Source organism: Podarcis filfolensis, assembly GCF_964270895.1.
Source record: "Podarcis filfolensis genome assembly, chromosome: 16".
Classification (NCBI taxonomy): Eukaryota; Metazoa; Chordata; class Lepidosauria; order Squamata; family Lacertidae; genus Podarcis; species Podarcis filfolensis.
Window position 1 is genome coordinate 4,509,776 of NC_139620.1, and position 21,105 is coordinate 4,530,880.

General features: G+C 46.1%; 1 protein-coding gene across 3 annotated transcripts in view; it reads right to left on the minus strand.

Annotated features, from left to right (window-relative positions):
• ADAMTSL4 (ADAMTS like 4) overlaps positions 1-21,105 on the minus strand; it is a 77,523-nt gene that overhangs the window by 39,733 nt on the left and 16,685 nt on the right. For 2 of the 3 annotated variants that reach the window (XM_083590943.1, XM_083590944.1), the window contains 2 exons: positions 11,615-11,794; positions 81-156 (listed from right to left, as the gene is read on the minus strand). In XM_083590943.1, the coding sequence (XP_083447069.1) occupies positions 81-156; positions 11,615-11,646 (108 nt within the window). In that variant the 5' untranslated portion in view covers positions 11,647-11,794. Of the gene's footprint in view, positions 1-80; positions 157-11,614; positions 11,795-14,544; positions 14,696-21,105 lie in introns of those variants that run through there. The other variant, XM_083590945.1, reaches the window with a different exon arrangement.

Sequence of the window (21,105 nt, forward strand, 5' to 3'; positions counted from 1 at the left end):
TTTCCCCAAGCTGAAGGTAGCTAATCTTTGCAAAAAAGATCTTTGCTCGTGAGTAAGCCCATTGCTGCAGACTGACTCACCTTCTCGGCGGCTTGGCAGAGGCTGGCCATCAACATCATCGCGGAGAGAGTCAAGGAGATGGAAGCCAAGGGAAACCTGGAAAGGAAAACAAGGCAGTGATGGTCACGGACCTGCGGGCGAGGCAGGAAGAAAACAAGGCAGTGATGGTCACGGACCTGCGGGCGAGGCAGGAAGATGGAGGCTCTGCTGAGTCAGGCAGGCTCTCCAGGAAAGTTCCTGAGCAAAGCATGATGGGAATATCCCTGCTTTTAATGCCCCATCGCTTTATAGTCAAGGAGGACCAGTTCACTGAACACAGGAAGGTTCACTGCAAGCTGTGGAGGTCTTGCACTCACTGCTGAATCTAATTAATAATACAGTGGTACCTTGGTTTAAGAACAACTTAGTTTATGAACAACTTGGATTAAGAAAAAAGCTGCAAACCCAGAAGTAGGTGTTTCGGTTTGTGAACTTTGCCTTGGTTTAAGAACACATTTCGCCTCCTGTTGAGTGTGTTGTAAATTGAGTCCCCTGCTGCTATGGGAAAGCACGTCTTGGTTTAAGAACGCTTTGGTTTAAGAACGGACTTCCGGAATGGATTAAGTTCGTAAACCAAGGTACCACGGTAATAATATTTTTAAAAATAAGACCTTCAAGGGAAAACATAGCCATTGTGGTTAGCAGTCATTGGTAGTCATGTAATAAACATCCATGGTTTTTCTCTGTGAAGAACTAGCATTAGAAGCAAATACACACCCATTCAGATCCAAAAATGCCTATTTGCACCCAGAGGCGGTATTTTGGGACACCCAGGTTTCGGGATGTTCTTACCACTGATTTTTGGTAATCCTGGGGTTGTTTTCTCCAAAACAAGGTTAGAAAGCGGGGTAAAATGTTTTCAATAAATCGGAAGTGGCCCCACGGGTCTGGCTTGGCGACAACTCGTATCGTCCCTAACCACTGAGCGCCGCTGCCTGCCCAGCGCTGGAGTACAAGGCTCTCTGAGGGTGCTGCGTTGGCTATTGCGAGACCATATGGACTTCTGGGGTAGGTGGAGAAAGGAATGCGCCTTAAAACCAGCTCAGCATCTTCTGTCCCTATGATTTAATCATACATAAGAAAACTCCCTTTTGAAAGCTGGCTGTGAGGACGATCTCATGCAGGGACCACTGACTTCAGCGCTTCCCCCCGCTGCGTCAAGACAGATTCCAAGCAGCGAGAGCTTTGCTGGCCTCCGAGTCTCTCACTCGCATCCCCTTCCCGGGGGATCCTCATCAACCGTACAACGGTTATGTCACCAGGCACCGAGATCGAATCAGTCTCTGGCTGCCACGGCGCCAGCACATCAGAGCCAGAGGGTGGTGTGGGACATCTGGCGGGTGAAACTATGGGCGCTTCCTTGCTCAGAGAGCACCGGGGCCCTTTGATGGAAGCCCAGCCAGATGGGCGGGGTATAAATAATAATAATAATAATAATAATAATAATAATAATAATTATTATTATTATTATTATTATTATTATTATTTCCATCACTTTGCCAGCTCCCTCCCTCCATTCTACATTTGTACAGAATTGATCTCTTAGTGTGGAACTTTGGAACTCCCTGCCTACTGATGAAAAGATTTATATCTAGATTTATATCTAGATGCTAGGATAGAGATGATAAGGAAAACAGGAAGACACAATGAGAGGTAAAGGAGGTGTTGTAGGACTGGTGGAAGTCAGTGTTTGTTTTTCTTTTTAGTGTTTATATTATTAACTTGTAAGATACGGATTTGGGTTTTTTTGAATGTTGGTTTTTGTGTTTTGTGTATTGTTATTCTTCATGTTGTTGTTGTTGTGGTATGGAAAATACTAATAAAATTTTAAAATATATTAAAAGAAAGAAAGAAAGAAAGAAAATGTTTGCTGAACTCAATGCTGGGGACAACCAGCACACTAAAACAAATCAACATACATGACATTCATTTGGGCACCTTCCATGGCTCAGGTATAGTAATTTGGTCGATCTTAAGAAAACCCTCCTGGCAGACTGAAAAGGTTAATGTGTGCTAGGGATGAAGGACACCTGCAAATTTCTCTGTCTCTCAAGTTCAGTTCTCCACACCAGTTTGTCATTTTGTTTTTAACTCCTCACAAAAACTCATCAGCCTTGTATGGGGCTGGGCTAGAATGACCCCGCTGGTCCCTTCCGACTCTACAAATTGACGACTTTAGTGTGAATTTCTCATAACGCGCACATTTCTGATGCAATTTTGCCCAACGGACACATTTTTTTTGCAAAGTCATTTCCCCATATACGATGCATTTTCATTTTGCATTTCCACTAAAACCCACGTCGGAACGTGATTTCACCGAACGGACACGCTTTTGCAAAGCGACGACGCCCAATTCAACACATTCTTCCCGCATTATTTCCACATTTCACCCTAGTTACATGCATTTTTCGATACTTGCCTGGAAAAACTGCCCTGCAAAATTCAGAGAAATGCAGATTTCCAGGGAGGGCCGTGCTTCGGTTCACATACGCGTTTTGCAGAAATTGCAGATTAGGCAGGTTTGCTTTTAAATGCAGATTTAAATCAAAATCTCTTCCCCAAAGAAATTTTCACGAGAGCTACCCCAGTTTCACCCCTAGGGGCACCTGCCCTCCCATCAGAAACTTTCTGGCTCCAATCCTTTCCTATCCAGAGGTCAACAGGCTGCCCTGTCCTTTTGCTGAAGTGAGTCACTTACTAAGGGGGGGAGATGTTCTCACCTTCCCCATCTCTCCTGAAAAATCGCCCGTCGTGCGCAAAAGGAAGCAAGGGGAATGAGCGTGCAGAAGTTTTATTACCCTGTGTGACCGCCAAGAGATTCTCGCGGCAGGCCAAGGATGAGTCAGAGGCTGGCTCAGATGGGTAGCCAGCATTGTCACCAACCAGATTGGGGCAAAACAACCCCCACAAGTAAAAGTCCCCCCCCCGTGCCCGGAGATCAACCTACGCAAGCAGGAATCAGGTGCCACAAAAGCAAGCGAAGCTGACTCACGCAGCGAGGCGGCTGTGGAATCTCCTTCCCCGGGGGCGCTTTTTAATTATTATTTTTTTGCAAGGGAGAAAAAAGTTGGACAGGAATTTGGTGGGGATGTTTGCAGAGGTTGTCCTGGCTCAGGATGGAGCCCGTGACGATGAGACAGCCCTCGGAGTTTCTTCCAACAGAGCAATAAAAGAACGCTCTCTTCTCTAATGCGCGCACACATGGTTCTGTACTCAGTGCGCAGCGCATTAATCCGTCAACATGCACCTTGCAGAGAGCGGCTGACATTAAAAATATTTTCCTGTTCAGCAGCTTTCAATGCTGTTCAGACTTTCGGTTGTTGTTGTTTTCCTTTTTGTTTAAATTTTTTATTTATGCTTCTCAGGTTTATACATTTCACTGATTTTACAATCATGTTGACATTTCAAAACTTGACTTCCTTCCCCCCCTTTTTGCGGTTCCTCAAATTTATTTTTAGTATCTTCTGCATCTCCTAATTAACTTAATTTGCTCATTTATTCATCTTCTTTAAAGATATACTCTTATGAAACTGCAGGTTATTATAGTGGTACCTCGGGTTAAGTACTTAATTCGTTCCGGAGGTCGTTCTTAACCTGAAACTGTTCTTAACCTGAAGCACCACTTTAGCTAATGGGGCCTCCTGCTGCCGCCGCGCAGTCAGAGCACGATTTCTGTTCTCATCCTGAAGCAAAGTTCTTAACCTGAAGCACTATTTCTGGGTTAGTGGAGTCTGCAACATGAAGCGTATGTAACCTGAAGCATATGTAACCTGAGGTACCACTGTACAATAATCCTGCCAATGTTTTTATCTGTTTACAATTTATCTTGTAAATATTCAGTAAACCATTTCCATTCTGCTACAAAAAGTTTGCTATCTTGATTTCTTATTCTTCCAGACTTTCAGTTGTTTTTTAACGTGCCGCTCAAAACTAGTTCTCTTACGCAAGAGAGAGACGATGGTACCGTAGTAGTTATGTCTAAAGTCCGTTTGGGGGGCCTAATCAGGCCCGCCGGTCGGTTTAATCTGGCCCCTGTGGAAGTTTATTTCCTGGGCTAAAATCCTAAAAAAAGTTCAACACCTTCAACCCTAAAAAAACAACTCCAGTCCTAAAATAAGCTCAACAACTTTGGTCGGCCCTTTGGTCAGCGCCCACGGCCCTTCACTTCATCAAATCTGGCCCTCTTTGAAAAAAGTTTCGACACCACTGAGTGTTGGACCCAGGAGACATGGATTCAAATTCTCCCACTCGGCTGACTGGGAGCTCCCTGGGGGCGGGTGACCCTTGGATGCTGCTGTGGGGATTGAATGCTGAGGTGGAGAACTATGTCTGCAGACCCTTTGTGCAGTGCAGTGGAAACTTAAGAGAATCCATAGTCACAAGGTGTGATGAATGGTGGCTTTAGCTGGGGTTCAGGAAGGACAACTGCCTAGGTAGCTGCATACATTCTTTTTTTTTTTATAAGATATTTATTAAGATTTTTTATAATATCACAATAAAATAAAAAAGAAAAAACAGAATAACAAAAATACAGAGTAACAAAACTTTTTAAAAAAAGAAAAACACAGATACATTTTCAATTACTTATTTTCTTTTAACTTGTTTCCCGGACCTCCTCATACCTCCCTTTTTTGTATTCCACCCCAAATTGTTAGTTCAGCAAATCCTTACCATTATATTATTACCTATTTATAATCCTTTTTTCCCCATATCTCTTAAAGCATTACAGCTGGAAACCACTTAATTTCAATCCAACATCATTCTAACACTCATTAATTTTACAATATTTCTGTAGATAATCTTTAAATTTCTTCCAATCTTCTTCCACCGACTCTTCTCCCTGGTCTCGGATTCTGCCAGTCATTTCTGCCAATCCCATATAGTCCATCACCTTCATCTGCCATTCTTCCAAAGTGGGTAGATCTTGTGTCTTCCAATACTTTGCAATACTTGCTGCTGTTGTAGCATACATAAAAAACGTTCTGTCCTTCTTTGGCACCAATTGGCCGACAATGCCCAGAAGGAAGGCCTCTGGTTTCTTCAGAAAGGTATATTTAAATACCTTTTTCAGGTAGCTGCATACATTCTACCTCTCCTGTCAGGGGCAGTATTTGAGGGAATCACAGAGCAGTCCTGCTATGCCCAGCTCCTGCTCTTGGACTTTCCAATTTGGGCACCTGGAGAAGAGGTTGCTGTAATAGAAGTGCCCCCCTTTGGCCAGATCCAGCTGCTAAATGGCCCTTCTCGTATTCCGATGTGTTTATGGATATATGGAGCCTCCCTGTTTCAAGGCAGTATACCTTGAATAATGGCGATCAAAGCCAAATTGGAGAATCTAAATCTCGGAGGAAAGTTCTTTAGCCCATTTCTACTACATGAGATTCCAGGAACATAAGAATAGGTGGAGGTACTGGATCAGGGCGAAAGGAGCCCTGTTCTCACAGCAGCCAAATGCCCCCAAGAACCTAGGGGTCGAGGTAGACTGCCTCTGGGCCTGCAGGTTCCACCAAAAGAGCCCTGGAGCTAGGCCACCTAGTCCACCTAGTCCAGCAATCCTGTCCTCCTAGGGCAGGGGTCAGCAACCTAAGGCCCGTGGGCCAGAAGCAGCCCACGGAGGTCATTTGACTGGCCCATGAGCCGCTCCCAAACCGAGCTACCAGCGCAGTGACTCGCTTCCGTGGCACCAGAAATCGCATCTGCGCAGGCGTGAAAATTGCGCCTGCACACGCACAGACGCCAAAAATCATGGGCAAGGGCACAATCCGGTTCATGGAGGGATCTCCACGGAACCGATCCGGCCCAGGCAAGATAAACCTTGCTAACCCCCATTCCCAACTAGGGAAACGCGCAAGCATGATCTGAGTGCAACTGCAATTCTCGTTTCCCTGGCGATCTCCAGCAACTGTTCTCATCCAGTGGCATTTACTGCCTCCAGCACAGGAGGTGGGACACAGCCATCATCACTCATGCACAACCTGTGGTTTTTTTGGGGGGGGAAAGGCCTTTTCCCCAGAAACGTCGACCTGGGTGGCACAATTTTCAAAGCAGCTTTCTCAACAGGCTTCGTTGACCACGTGGCAAAACTGTCACCAAACATCGTAAACGTCCTCGGCTAGCAAACAACCCGGGGAGCAGAGAACGAGCACTTGTGAAAATATAACGGGTGCGCAGACATTCGGCATATTTGTGCATGTTTGGCTTTGTTTTTGCGCTGGGTGGGAGGGTACGGGACATGGTCCCAGGCCTCTGTCGCACGGGGCGGGAAAATGCTTTCATTCCCCGTCAGGCCTTCTTGGAACTGAGATTGCGATCTGTCTCAAAATTCAGCGTTCTGTCTCTCTGCTCCTAAAATAATTCCTTCTTTATGACAGGTCAACTCTCCCTTTGATTATTACGATTGCAGAGGTCCCACGCAGCTTGGAAGAGAGATAAGTTATTTCCACAAACAAGAAGTCTCTTGAGAAGGGGGAGAGTTCAGGCTCTCTGCGTTTGATCGCTCCAAGGCCAAAGGCTTGCGAGGGCAGGAAACTATGCTCTCCAGACAGGGTGGGACATGGCGGGCAGCCACGAGGGCCAACCGTTGAAAAGGGTGGCAGGAAACGTTCTCCCAGGAGGGACCTGGCAATCCTGGTCCAGGCCGCCCAACGAGAGCTGATGGGCCACAGGCAAGCTGTTCTGGAAGCTTCCGAGATGCCCACCAATCAAAACCTGAATTCGGGGTTCGATTCCCGCCCCCCCCCCGCAAGCCAAGTTTGCTGCCGGCCATTTTGAACCACCCAACCCATTTCAAGAGTTCACCAGGATTTTTGCTCCTAGAAACTTTTCACTGGAGGTCCTGCAAATACACAAAGGATATATACCCTCAGCATTTTTACGGGGGGGGGGGGGGACTAGTTTGCTGAAATAGTTCAGACATCCCATTTGGGGTTAGTCGCATGTTCCCAATCAACCATGCTCTTCAACATCAACTTCGTTGGACTGGTCGTGTTGTGCGGATGCCTGATGATCATCTTCCAAAGCAACTACTCTATTCCAAACTTAAAAATGGAAAGCGTAATGCTGGTGGTCAACAAAAGAGGTTTAAAGACTGTCTCAAGGCATATCTTAAAAAAATATAGTATAAACACCAACAATTGGGAAACACTGGCCTGCAGGTCATTTGACTTGATCAGGAAGACGTGTCCTGGTTTTCAATCTGAAAAGGCTCCATAGAAAGCCCTTTGCTGTGTTCATATTTTAAATCAGCCCTCTATTCCAAACAATGAGGACTGGAACCTTAGCTTCATTTTAAGGGGAAGGCCCCCTAGCTCAGCAAGAGAGTATCTGCTTTGCATGCATAAGGTCCCAGGTTCAAAACCCACCAGCCTCTCCAAGTAGGGCTGCGAATGTCCCCTGGAAAGAGCCGCTGCCGGTCTGAGTTGACAATACTTAGCTAGGCAGACCCCCGAGGTCTGACTTAAGTCAGTATAATGTTCTCGCCCAAATTAAACAGCAGTTGGCTGCCGTTTTACAACACCCACCTAACAGTAGGGCCGGCCCCAGATTCCCCTATAAAAAAATAAGCAGGGAAGTGGGCCAAATTATCTTCTGAAATTCTCTGCCACTCGCCAATTATTAAAGGATGAAAGCCCTCCGATTTCAGAGGAAGGTGGCAGAAGATGCTACCCCACCCCCCAAGAAAACCCCCCTCTTTGATTTATATCCTTTTTTTAGAAAAAGAAAAGAAAAGCTGTTGCTACGCCATCTGGAATGCATACTTTGGGGTAGGAAGCGCTAACCATTTCCTGGCTCCCCCCACATCACGCAGACGGACCCCACCAAGAGAGAGGCATCTGGTGGACTGGAACCCCAGCTTGGGGGGGGGTCCTTCCGGTTGCGCCCCGTGAGCTTTCAGTGGGAATTCTCTGCCTGAAATGCGTGAAAAGGAATCCCGTAAATCTTGATGGAAAAAAAGACACACACCCTTTTCCTTTGCGTGTCCCCAAGAGGTCACGCTGGGGACTGTGGAACCTGTGCCCCCCCCAACTTCCAGCTCCTGTCATCGTCCTAGACCAAATGCGGCCCTCAAACTCCCAATTGCGGCCCTCAAGCAGTCTCTGTCTGGCCCTCGGATCTCACCTTTCGATAGGTGTTCCCTCAACTGCGTCGACCTGTGGAGCCAGCGCCACATAATATCCGTTCTGCATTTGCAAGAAATTGACCTAAAATTGCCTCTTGATGCCTTTTCTATATTCTTTTTTTCGACGCCTGCTTAAAACGCAGTCATTTAGGCAAGCCTGCCCCCAGACACGTAGAATTTGAGGGGAATTTAAAACTGTTTTGGTTTTTGGTTTGTTGTTTTTTACTGTTAAGTTTAAATACCTTTAAAAGTTTTGAACTTTTCCCGGGTGGGTGATTTCAATACTTCTTGCAAATGGCTGAGAGGTTTTGCTACAGTCACAGTGGTATTCTGCTAAATAAAGGGAAGCTACCAGCATGAGTTTGACCAAACTGCGGGAGGCAGTGGAAGACAGGAGTGCCTGGCGTGCTCTGGTCCAGGGGGTCACGAAGAGGCGGACACGACTAAACGACTAAACAACAATGAACATTGCCGCCTCCATTTTGTTTTCAGGAGGAAAAATGAATTTGTTCGTTGCCTTGCAATTAGGGCCATAGGGGGGCACGGGGGGGGGGGAATTGTCGAAGCAGATCAGTGCAACACCTGGACTGCGTCTGCTATCTGTGCCCTGCAGGGAAGGTTGTTACCTGAAACACTCCAGACAGAGAGGAAATCAATAAATATCAGGGCGCACCTGGCTGGCTTCTGCTTCTGGGGGCGAGAGATGGATTCCTTTCTGACCCTGCCAAAATCTAAGCCCAGAAGCCTTCAAAACACAAGCACACACACTGAAAGACCTCAAACTGCCTCAGTACAAAAATGCCACAAACCAGGAATATGTGGGGAGGCAGGGCAAGTTTCTAGTTCTCATGAAACAAAAACAAAAAGCAGAAACAAAAGCCCAGAGAGGTAAGGGTCACTTTTTTCAAAATCCAGGCTTCCCAAAACAGAACATGCTAAAATAATGGCTTTACTGGCCATTGATTACTGGCCATTGATTGACATCCTGACAGCCCTTTTTAATTTTTTTTTTTATTCTGATTATGGATTTTGTGGTTTTATATTTTGACTTTATTCTGTAAACCGCCCTGAGAGCTGCGGGTATAGGGCGGTAAGGTAAAGGGTAAAGGGACCCCTGACCATTAGGTCCAGTCGTGACCGACTCTGGGGTTGCGCGCTCATCTTGCTCTATAGGCCGAGGGAGCCGGCGTACAGCTTCCGGGTCATGTGGCCAGCATGACTAAGCTGCTTCTGGCGAACCAGAGCAGCGCACGGAAATGCCGTTTACCTTCCCGCTGGAGTGGTACCTATTTATCTACTTGCACTTTGACGTGCTTTCGAACTGCTAGGTTGGCAGGAGCAGGGACCGAACAACGGGAGCTCACCCCGTTGCAGGGATTTGAACTGCTGACCTTCTGGTCGGCAAGTCCTAGACTCTGTGGTTTAACCCACAGCACCACCCGCGTCCCTATAGGGTGGTATATAAATTCAATAAATAAACAATACAAGTCGTACCAATCAAAGGAAAAGGAATTGCAAAAAACTCTGGATATTGCTGAGCTGAAATGGGCAAATTAATAGGCAAAGCGTTGCAGGGGTTCGCAGGGAGACTGGGTCCAGCCCTCTGGCTGAACTCACCGTAAAACTCTGTTTATTGTACGTTTGGAAAACCCTTTGGAAAGCAGGACGATTTAAATAAACTCGTATGTGGAAATAAGAGCATTCTTATTTAAATAAACGCATATGTGGGATTAAACGCACTCTTGCAAATTGTTTAAATAAGTGCATATGCGGGGACTTTGTTATTTCAGATTCCCCTTCTCCTGTTAAATCTCCGGCACAGACCCCCAATTCTCAGTGCTAAGTCTGTATAACTGCCACAGTCACCCACCCCCTGGCTGAAGCCTTAGCCTCTGTTTCCAACTTTCCTCTGTTCATTTTTATTTATCGTGACATTTATAGCCATCCTTTTGCTCCAAGGAGCTAGAGGAGCAGATCCTCTTCCTTCCCTGTTCCAGAACGACAACCCTGTGAGGTAGAATCAAGGTTGAGAGACCGTAGTTCCAGGAAGGCCTCATGAAAGCTACTTGATAATGGACAACTGTGAGGGTCTGCAATCCCTTTTTAAAGGATTTAAAAAAAGGTAAAGGCACCCCTGACCATTAGGTCCAGTCGTGACCGACTCTGGTGTTGCGGTGCTCATCTTGCTTTACTGGCCGAGGGAGCCAGCGTACAGCTTCCGGGTCATGTGGTCAGCAGGACTAAGCCGCTTCTGGCAAACCGGAGCAGCGCACAGAAACACCGTTTACCTTCCCGCCGGAGTGGTACCTATTTATCTACTTGCACTTTGACGTGCTTTCGAACTGCTAGGTGGACAGGAGCAGAGACTGAGCAACGGGAGCTCACCCCGTCACAGGGATTCGAACCGCCGACCTTCTGATCGGCAAGTCCTAGGCTCTGTGGTTTAACCCACAGCGCCACCTGCGTCCCTTAAAAGGATTTTAGGTGCTCTCAAATGTTTTTACGTGGTTGGTAAATTGCTTTTATATAGTTTTAAGGATTTTTTTAAAGTTTTAAACACATTCTTGCTTGCTTTTAAACTGTATTGTTTTAACATGCTTGTGTTTGATGCCCTTATCTCTTTTGGGAAATGCAGGATAGAACATATTTATTTATCTATTTCATAAAATTTGTTTTATGGTTGTTAAAAAAAAACCTCAAAGCGGTTTACTAAAAAAAAAAAAAAGAACAGAACCAGAAAAACAACAACAACCAATTCAGAACAACAACTTAAAACCTTCCAAAATAATGAGAACAGACAAGGAGCTAGCTAAAAACCCAGCATTTGTTTATTTAGAAAAAAGGCTAAAATAAATTTTTAAAATGTAGCTGAGCGTGTGAGACTCGAACCCTGGGCTCGCAGGCTCTAAGTCAAACACTCTAATGACTACAATGCATTAGCCTTTTTGCTCAGTTCTCTCCCTGGCCTCCTTTCCTGCACTGTAAGCGCCATGGGGCAGAGACCTCACGTGCCACAGAAGACTCTGCACATATGGAACCCAGGAAGCCGTATTCTAGAGAATCAGACCATGGCATCCCTTTTTCTCTGTCGGCAGCGGTTCTTCGGGGTTTCAGGCCAAGAGTCTTTCCCAGCCTTACCGGGATCTGCCAGCGACCAAACCTGGGATCTTTTGCATGCAAAGAAGGCGCTCTACCAGTGGCTTTAAAATAATGCCAAGATTCCAGTCCTCATGGTTCCAAATGCAGGGCTGGCTTAGGAACCTCTGTACGGCCCGCACTGGCTGGCAGCAGCTCTCAAAGTTTCAGAGGAGGAGTCTTTCCCTACCTATGGCCCATCCAGACACCCTGCCACCCCAGAACACCCCCCCCCAAAATGAGGGCTGCCCCCTTACTTACCTGCCAATCTGGCCGTGGCTTGCGGACCCCATCGCCTTCTGATTCGTGCCGTCGGTTTAGGGAAGACCAGGCGCCTTTCGCAACCTCACCATCTGCGTAGCAGCCCGTTCTCTCTGCCACAAAGCCCCTCTTCTCCTGGGGTGGGGGGAGACCCCCCAGTTTCAAGACCTTTCCAGCTCCCTAAAGGAACAAATTTTATTTTATTTTTAAAAGGAAAATGTCAGCGTTCAAAAGTCAACAACGGAAGCTTGGAACCTCTTTTGTGTGTCTCTGCTACTTTTAAATGTTGACTTATAGAAGTGGGCCTGTAAAAGGAGGCTGGCGGGGGGGATTTTGGGGGTGGGTGGGCTTGCCTCGCTCGTAAAAGCCCCCTGAACGATGCCTGAACTCGTAACCCCTCGTTGACCTTTCTGAAAGGAAGAGGGGGGAAAGCTGACCCAGACTCTTGTTTTGGGTGACTCATAAATCAGTCACTCAGTGCATTTTTTGTTGTGGGGGGTGAAGAACCAGAAGAGGAAATTGGCTCATAAAAATGTGCAACAGATTCCGATCAACCAGGCTCCATCGTGCCAACCGCGTTTCGCCTCTGTGTGCCTCAAAGGCTGGATTTTTTGCAAAATGAAAGAAAGAGGAACCGAGCGATCAGATCTGTTTGGGGACGACCCTTTCCTAGGCAATGAAAAAATACACAACTCATGTTCTGAGCTGAATTATCCCGTGCACAAGACTTGCAAAAGAGAAAGCAGAATATGGAACCAGGCAATTGTTATAGGAATTCTAAGCTCATATATAATAAATGTTCATAAATTTACAAGGCAAACACATACGTAAGTATATAAACCACGTGTCTGAAATAGTACAGGAGAGCAACCCTGAAGCCATTTTGACTCTTCCAGCAACCTCAAATATTCTCCCCATTGTCTCTTTGCTCCCAACTCCCGTCTTTAGGGCGTATTTGTGTATACCTGGATTCAGGAACTAAGTATTGAGCATCTCAAAAGGAATGGCCTGGCTGCCCAGGTAAAGTAATCAGTGACCATTATCAGGTATCCTGACAGACAGGTTTTCTGCTGTAGACCGCCGCCTGTGATGTATTTCTGCGAGGGACCACCTCTTTCTGTGATGTATGTATGTATTATATTTTGGGGGGTGGTCTTGAGCTACAGGGGAGGCAATTTCAAAAGCCTTTACTGTATACAGTGGTACCTCGGGTTAAGAACTTAATTCGTTCTGGAGGGCTGTTCTTAACCTGAAACTGTTCTTAACCTGAAGCACCACTTTAGCTAATGGGGCCTCCTGCTGCCGCCGCACCGCCAGAGCACGATTTCTGTTCTCACCCTAAAGCAAAGTTCTTAACCCAAGGTACTAATTCTGGGTTAGCGGAGTCAGTAACCTGAAGCGTATGTAACCTGAAGCATATGTAACCCGAGGTACCACTGAATAAGAGCTTGCACACCAATGTTCTGGGTTCCTCTCTTCCCTCCCTGTGTAGGCGGAGTAGGGGACTCTGTTACAACAGTTTAATAAATACCATGCTTACTAGCCGCTTTGCTTCTCAATATTCTCTGGTTGGCCTCTGTTATTTTCTCCTACCAATAGGGAACCTATGTAAGGACTCTGTACAGGCTCTTGGAAAACCAATAAGGGATATAGGAGCAGTTTTTTTCTTATAACACAGAGAACCACAGAATGGTATACAGTGGTACTTTAGTTCTCAAACTTAATCCGTTCCGGAAGTCCGTCCCAAAACCAAAGCATTCCAAAACCAAGGCGTGCTTTCCCGTAGAAAATACAGTCATACCTCGGGTTGAAGTAGCTTCGGGCTAAGCATTTTCGGGTTGCGCGCTGTGGCGACCCGGAAGTAATGGAGCACATTACTTCCGGGTTTCACCGCTCGCGCATGCGCAGACGGTCAAAATGATGTCACGCACATGCGCAGAAGCGGCGAATCGCGACCCATGCATGCGCTGGCGTGCAGACGCAGGTTGCATTCGCTTCTGGATGCGAACGGGGCGCTGGAACGGATCCCGTACGCATCCAGAGGTACCACTGTAATGCAAAATGGATTAATCCATTCCAGACTTTTAAAAACAATCCCTAAAACAGCAATTTAACATGAATTTTACTATTTAACGAGATCGTTGATCCAGAAAAGGAAAGCAATGAACAATGTACTGCGGTCCCACAGTCAATCAGTAGCTGGACTGGGTTCTACACAGCCACAAAAACAAAACAAAAAAGAGCCACAAAAACGCAAAATAAATAGAAAAAATAGACAGACCTCAGCATAACACTCAAATAGTGTACCACTCAAATAGGAGCGCATTCGGCTTCCGAAAAAGTTCACAAACCGGAACACGTACTTCCGGGTTTGCAGTGTTTGGGTTCCAAGTTGTTTGAGTACCAAGGTGTTTGAGAACCAAGGTTCCACTGTAATTTGAAGTCCAAACCCCCGAAATGCAAAAATCAGCCCTAAAGAACTCTTGACAGATGACCAACTGAGCTCTGTTTCAAAACCTTCAAGGAAGGTTTTATTTTTATTTTTTTAAATAGTTCAGGCAAGTTTCTGTTGGCCTGAGAGAACCATCTCCGCTCTCCACCCCAAGGCGCCATTGTCAGGGTTCTCCTGGCACCCCGAGCCAATTTGGGGGAATGGGGGCGGTGCAGGGGGAGGTGAGAGGGGGGAAAGCCCCACTGCGCTGACGTCCTCACATAGACTTCCTCCAGCAGGACCCATTGGTTGAATTTGGCCCTAGGTTTCAAGTCCTCAGGTACAACCTTCCGACATAAACTTGGCGCCAACCATCCAGTCCATATTAACTCGTTTATTTAAAAATATCATTATTTATCGCAAGCTGACACTGAAAAAACGCCTTCCAAGAGCTCCGCTCTCACCTTTTCATCCTCCTCTGAGCATCACCATCACCCACCTGAACCAAAATGTCTTGACATTGCATGGACCAGTCCTGCTACTGCGGTTATCACAGGAAAAAGAGGAGAGACCGGATACCTCCTCTGGCCGGGCGCAAGGTTGTCATGGATCCTCAAAGAGCGACAGCCCTGTGAGGTCTGGGCCCCACTCCCTTTGTTTGGTCAAACTTTGCTTAATCCAGGCCCGGGTATATTTATCCCGCTGGGGACTGTCCAAATCTTTGTTGTGTTGGCACCATATGGAGTGGACCGTCCAAATATACCCGCTCACATTCCCCACTTATCTTTCTAAATCAGTTACATTGGCTACATTAAAAAAAAGGCATCCTTGGCTGGGAGTTGTGTAAGGAAAGGTCACCGCTTTGTGGAATCAAAACATGTCTGAAAAGGTCACTGCACCCAAGAGAACGCTCGGCCCAAATGCCAAACTCGCTCTCTCTTCTCCTTTTAAAACCCACAGGTTGCTAACGTATGTATCACCGTGGAAAGGCAAATTTGCAATGAGGACCAGCAACTTAACAAAGCCATACTGTTTTATCAAAACACACCTGAAAGGTTGTTGCATCTGAGAAACCAGCCACCAAACACTTTCTTTCTTTCTTTCTTTCTTTCTTTCTTTCTTTCTTTCTTTTTCTTTCTTTCTTTCTTTCTTTCTTTCTTTCCCTCTTTCCCCCCCCCTCTCTCTCCTGTTTAAAACCCATGTTGCTAACACAGCTATCACTACAGATGTGAAACTTAATTTTTGCACATTTCTTGAGTCTTAAAAATTCTTTCTTTCTTTCTTTCTTTCTTTCTTTCTTTCTTTCTTTCTCTTTCTTTCTTTCCTTTCTCTCCCCCCCCCCCTCTCCTGTTTAAAACCCATGTTGCTAACACAGTATCACTACAGGTGTGGAACTTAATTTTTGCACATTTCTTCAGTCTTAAAAATACATTTTGAGGTGTGAGAGATTCAAATTTGCTACTATGTGACCGTGCAACATTTAGCTTGGTAAGACTACGTTTGATGAATCAAAGAATCAAAGAATTCTGAAAAGGTCAGATAATGCTGAATCTTAATCTGAATCATCGTCATCATATCTGCAAGTACTTGGCAATCATTTTTAATGGTTTCTATGGAACTTTACTGACTGCAGATTGTGACAGCAGTTACGAAATTAAAAGACGCCTGCTTCTTGGGAGAAAAGTGATGACAACCTGAGACAGCATCTTAAAAAGCAGAGACATCACCTTGCTAACAAAGCTCCGTATAGTTAAAGCTGTGGTTTTCCCAGTAGTGATGTATGGAAGTGACTAAACAACTAAACAACAACATGCAACTTTACACACATTTTACTTACAAAGCAAAACGAAATTATATCAGTTTAACCTACAATTTCTTTTGCATTCTCAACCACCTGCAATCTAAAATCAGATTGAGTTGGTATTGGCCCAAGGCAATGAATGCCCCACCTTTTTTGGAATCCGAAAACTGAAAAACACAACACGCCCAAATGCCACACTGTTTTAATCAACTTCATTGCACTTGCGCCTTAATTTTAGCATTGGCCCAGGGACATGCTTTCTGCATTTCGGGGACACAATCCCCCCCACCCCGAAAAAGCACCCCTGGCACATGAACATTTCAGCAAGCGATGTGGTTTTTAAGGCGAAATGCAATTGGTCTGGGGTGGAGGGCTTTGTTGTTGTTTACATCCATGGAAAGTAGCTTTTAAAATCCCTCTTGGAAAAAATATGTCGCCTGGGTACCTTGAGGACATGGCAGCATCCCCACCCCACCCCGTGCTAATCCGTTCAGCAGGGGCCGAGTGGGCGCAGGCCACGGGTTGGCAGGATCTTGGCAAGGAGCCTAGGAAAGTGAAGGTTGATGGGTAAATCAGATGGGATTGTTTGCAAACAAACGGCCCTCTCCAAGCAAGGGTGCCCTCAGCAGCAGCAAGGCGAACGAAGAACAGAAGCAGAAATCTTTTCACCCAGGAAGTCAAGAAGGGGGGGGGGGAAGAGGCTATCTTTTGACCTTCTAATGACAATTAGCCGGTCCTAAGGCTTTTAATTATTGCCGCATTTCAGCCAGTTTGCAAGCAGAGCCTAGGAGGAGGAGGAGCAGGCGATGAATTCGATTCAGCTTGTGTTTCAAACCAAATCCAACAAATTTGCACTTCTCAAAATGTTGAGAACCAGAACGAGGTGGGGTTTTTTTTGGGGGGGGGAATGGATATATTAGGGGGAAGAATGGACCTCTGGAATGAATTCAGTACTTAACCTGAGGTACCACTGTATTTTTTAGATTTGTTCATTCGTTTTAAAGTTGGCATCCTTTTCTTTTTTTAAAAAAAATAGCTGCTTACCCGAATAGGGGAGGGGGCTGTTTAAAACTACAGTGGTACCTCGGGTTAAGTACTTAATTGGTTCCGGAGGTCCGTCCTTAACCTTTAACTGTACTTAACCTGAAGCACCACTTTAGCTAATGGGGCCTCCTGCTGCTGCCACGCCGCCGGAGCACAATTTCTGTTCTCATCCTGAAGCAAAGTTCTTAACCTGAAGCACTATTTCTGGGTTGGCGGAGTCTGTAACCTGAAGCGTCTGTAACCTGAAGCGTATGTAACCCGAGGTACCACTGTATAGATTAATATAAGAGTAAAAATAAAACACAAAACACATTATATTGGGGGAACGGTTTGCAAAACTGTGTTCGTGGGGAGAAATTTGCACTGCGAGTCCTACATCTGAGGGGGTTGGACGAAATGACTTTTGGAATCGCTTCGAACCCTAAAGTTTCGTGATTCTATGGAAATGCAGAAGAATTTTCAAGAGGCTTTGGGGAAGACTAGCTTAGAATAGAGGAGGAGGAGGAAACAGGGATTAATAGGAGATTTTAGGGCTGTCCTAAAAAATAGCTCCCAAAAGCACGCACGCTCTCTCTCTCCCTCTCTCTCTCTATATATAAGCTGAACAATATGGCAAACCTAAACAATGAGGACTAGGAGTTTGACGCTGATTCTGCGCATGCTGCCTCAGTTTACAGAAAGGTGTTTTAAAAAGGGAGAGTTGATATCCAGAGGAAGGGAGAAAGAGAGGAGGTATATTTCCCTCTGTTTCCCAGCACTCGAGGACAAGATTTGGCATACAGCGGTTAGGACAGGCAGACATCCCAGCGGAATTAAAACACCCAGCCAAAGGAACAGATGAAGGCAGATGTTTTCACATCCAAAACCGTGAGACAAATCACAGATCAGGTTTGGACACGGTCAGCTATCCAAAAACCCTCTTTGAAAAAGGAGCAATTAAAAGCACCCCTCGAAGCTGCCAAGATGGCTGGTGTTGGGGAATATTTTGTATTTTTTTGGAAGTGTGGGGAAACCCTGAAGGAACAACTGGGCCTCACTCCCTCCCTGTGCAAGAATATTTTGGAAGGCAAGTGCAGGATCTTGGCCTCAGGAGATGACAAGACCTCAACTGAAATGGCAAGGTCTGGTCAAATCAGGTAATGCTTCCCTCTGCCCTCCCCACCCCACAAAAATCAAATCAAATATAATATCTAATGTAATTACCAAGCCAAGTTCAAGGTGCTCTTATTAGTATATAGAGCCATTAACAATTTGGGACCAGTTTTTCTGCAAGGTGCCCAGCTGACTGGCAGAACAGTTGCTGCCACAGCTTCCATTATTATACCTGTTCTGCATTTGGAAGAACTTGATATTTTCGTGTAACTTTGGAACTCCCTGCCTATTGACACCAGGCAGGCGCCTTCGCTTGTGAATAGGTAAAGGTAAAGGGACCCCTGACCATTAGGTCCAGTCGTGGCCGACTCTGGGGTTGCGGCGCTCATCTCGCTTTATTGGCCGAGGGAGCCGGTGTACAGCTTCCAGGTCATGTGGCCAGCATGACTAAGCCGCTTCTGGTGAACCAGAGCAGTGCACGGAAACGCCGTTTACCTTCCTTCTGCAGCAGTACCTATTTATCTACTTGCACTGGTGTGCTTTCGAACTGCTAGGTTGGCAGGAGCAGGGACCGAGCAACGGGAGCTCACCCCGTCCCGGGGATTCGAACCGCCGACCTTCTGATCGGCAAGTCCTAGGCTCTGTGGTTTAACCCACAGTGCCACCCGCGTCAATCACAATGTTTTCTGTGGTTTATTGCTGCAGATCATGACGTGAGTAAAAAGGTCGGCCTAACTTAATATCGCAGGAGATTCCCATTTTGAACTTCCTTGACCCCGGTACCAGCCTTATCTCAAAGGTGCCCTGAAGAGTCTTGAGCTCCTAATACCTTGTATAAAGATCAGCGCTCGTAATCTAGTTACCAGTAAAATCTAATCAACACCTCCTGTTAAGGAAAGGCTGCTCCACAGGCAAAAGGAAAAAGCAAACGAGGACAACCAGTTTTCGCTGACTGCTATTATATTCCTTCAACTTTTCATGGAGCGGAATAAACAAAATGAGAAACGGGCAGGGAACTCTGGGAAGAGACAACAGAATTATTGGAATTAGAGGAATCGCTCATCTCATGCCCCCCCCTTCTCCATTAGAACGCATTGGCTAAAATTAGTACAAAAAACCTAATGGTTAGTTAACTCTCTCCATGCTGCAACAAGGAACTTAGTCAGCGCTCTCAACGAATCCCACATCCTAAAACTCTTGTGCATGAACACTTGTGAGTGCTGGACACGCATTTGAGTTCAGACACATACTTTGTAACACACTGTATTTTTTCCGGTGCCTGCTAAAAAACGTTTTTTGTTTAGGCAAGCCTACTCAAGCTGCTTGGAAATTTGAAGCAAGTTTTTAAGTATACAGTTATTTTAACTGTTTTTAAAGTCTTTCAAAAAAGGATAATGTTACTTTAAAGCAGACATTCTGGGGGTACTTCCATTCCTTCTCACCACTATGAGCTGAATAAAGAGCATGAAATCCACTCTCGACTCTGAGTATATTTCAGACCTCTTGGGGGGGGGGGGAGTAGCAACCAAAATTAATGGTGCTCCTGAGGACGTGCAGAATGCCTGCTGTTCTTCACTGGAGGAATTAACGTGGGACAAGGGAGGGCAACTGTATCAGGCTAGAATCCCTAGAGACTTGTGTCAGCCTCTGAAGACTTTTGCTTCTGTGTGTGTGTTTGTGTGTGTGTGTGTGTGTGTGTGTGCGCACACACACACACACACACACACACACACACAGAGTGAGGGGGGAAAGTATTTGATCCCCTGCTAAATTTGCCAGTTTTCCCTCTGACGAAGAAACGGCCACTCCATAATTTTAATGGTAGGTTTATTGTAGCTGTGAGAGACAGAACAACAACAGGAAAACCCCCAGAAACCTAGAAGACAAAAGTCACAGCTACAATAAAACCTGCCATTAAAATTATGGACTGGTCGTTTCTTCGTCAGAGGGCAAACGGGCAAATTTAGCAGGGGATCAAATACTTGCCCCCTCCCTCACTGTATATATTTAAACTAAGCTAAACTCCTGAACTTCAGCTTTGCAGAAAGGGGAAAGAAAACAAAAAGGCTGAACCAGCGTAAGTTCTTCCTCCTCTTGGCTTGGACAGTTACAGTAACATTCCCCTCGTATTACTTCACCAGAAGGAGCAGAAATCGTTTAGCTGTTTGGCCGGGGTGTTTGGAAAAGAACGGAGCGCTCTCGTTCCTTGGGAAATAAAAGAGCAGCGAGCCGAGGGGAACTTGAAAGCCAAGGTTAAACACACCACACCATTCCCTCTCCGAGGGAGCGGGCCAACTCGACACCCCACCCCACCCTTCTGCGATTTGGCAAGCGGATTGCGAGTGCAGAGGTCGCGCTTCAGAGCGATCAAGAGACTAGTCCCTGGGGACAGAAGGACTGTTCCTTCGAAAAGCATATCACAAAGACGCCTAAACTTCCGCCCTCTCTTATATAGACACACACCCTAGTTGCCACCTGGGTGCCCTTTTGTTGTTGTTGTTGTTTAGTCGTTTAGTCGTGTCCGCCTCTTCGTGACCCCCTGGACCAGAGCACGCCAGGCACTCCTGTCTTCCACTGCCTCCCGCAGTTTGGTCAGACTCATGCTGGTAGCTTTGAGAACACTGTCCAACCATCTCGTCCTCTGTCGTCCCCTTCTCCCTGTGCCCACCATCTTTCCCAACATCAGGGTTTTTTCCAGGGAGTCTTCTCTTCTCCTGAGGTGGCCCAAGCCTTGGAGCCTCAGCTTCAGGATCTGTCCTTCCAGTGAGCACTCAGGGCTGATTTCTTCCGAATGGAGAGGTTTGATCTTCTTGCAGTCCATGGGACTCTCCAGAGTCTCCTCCAACACCAGAATTCAAAAGCATCAATTCTTTGGCGATCAGCCTTCTTTATGGTCCAGCTCTCACTTCCATACATCCCTACTGGGAAAACCACAGCTTTAACTATACGGACCTTTGTTGGCAAGGTGATGTCTCTGCTATGTTCCCAATTTTGACCTGTATAGAATCATAGATTATTATTAATTTTTTTTAGTTTAGAAGGGGCACCACTGAGGTCATCCAATCAAACCCATGAGGGATTCTGGTGGCGACAGGGATCTAGCATCTCTTTCAGGGGATCTCT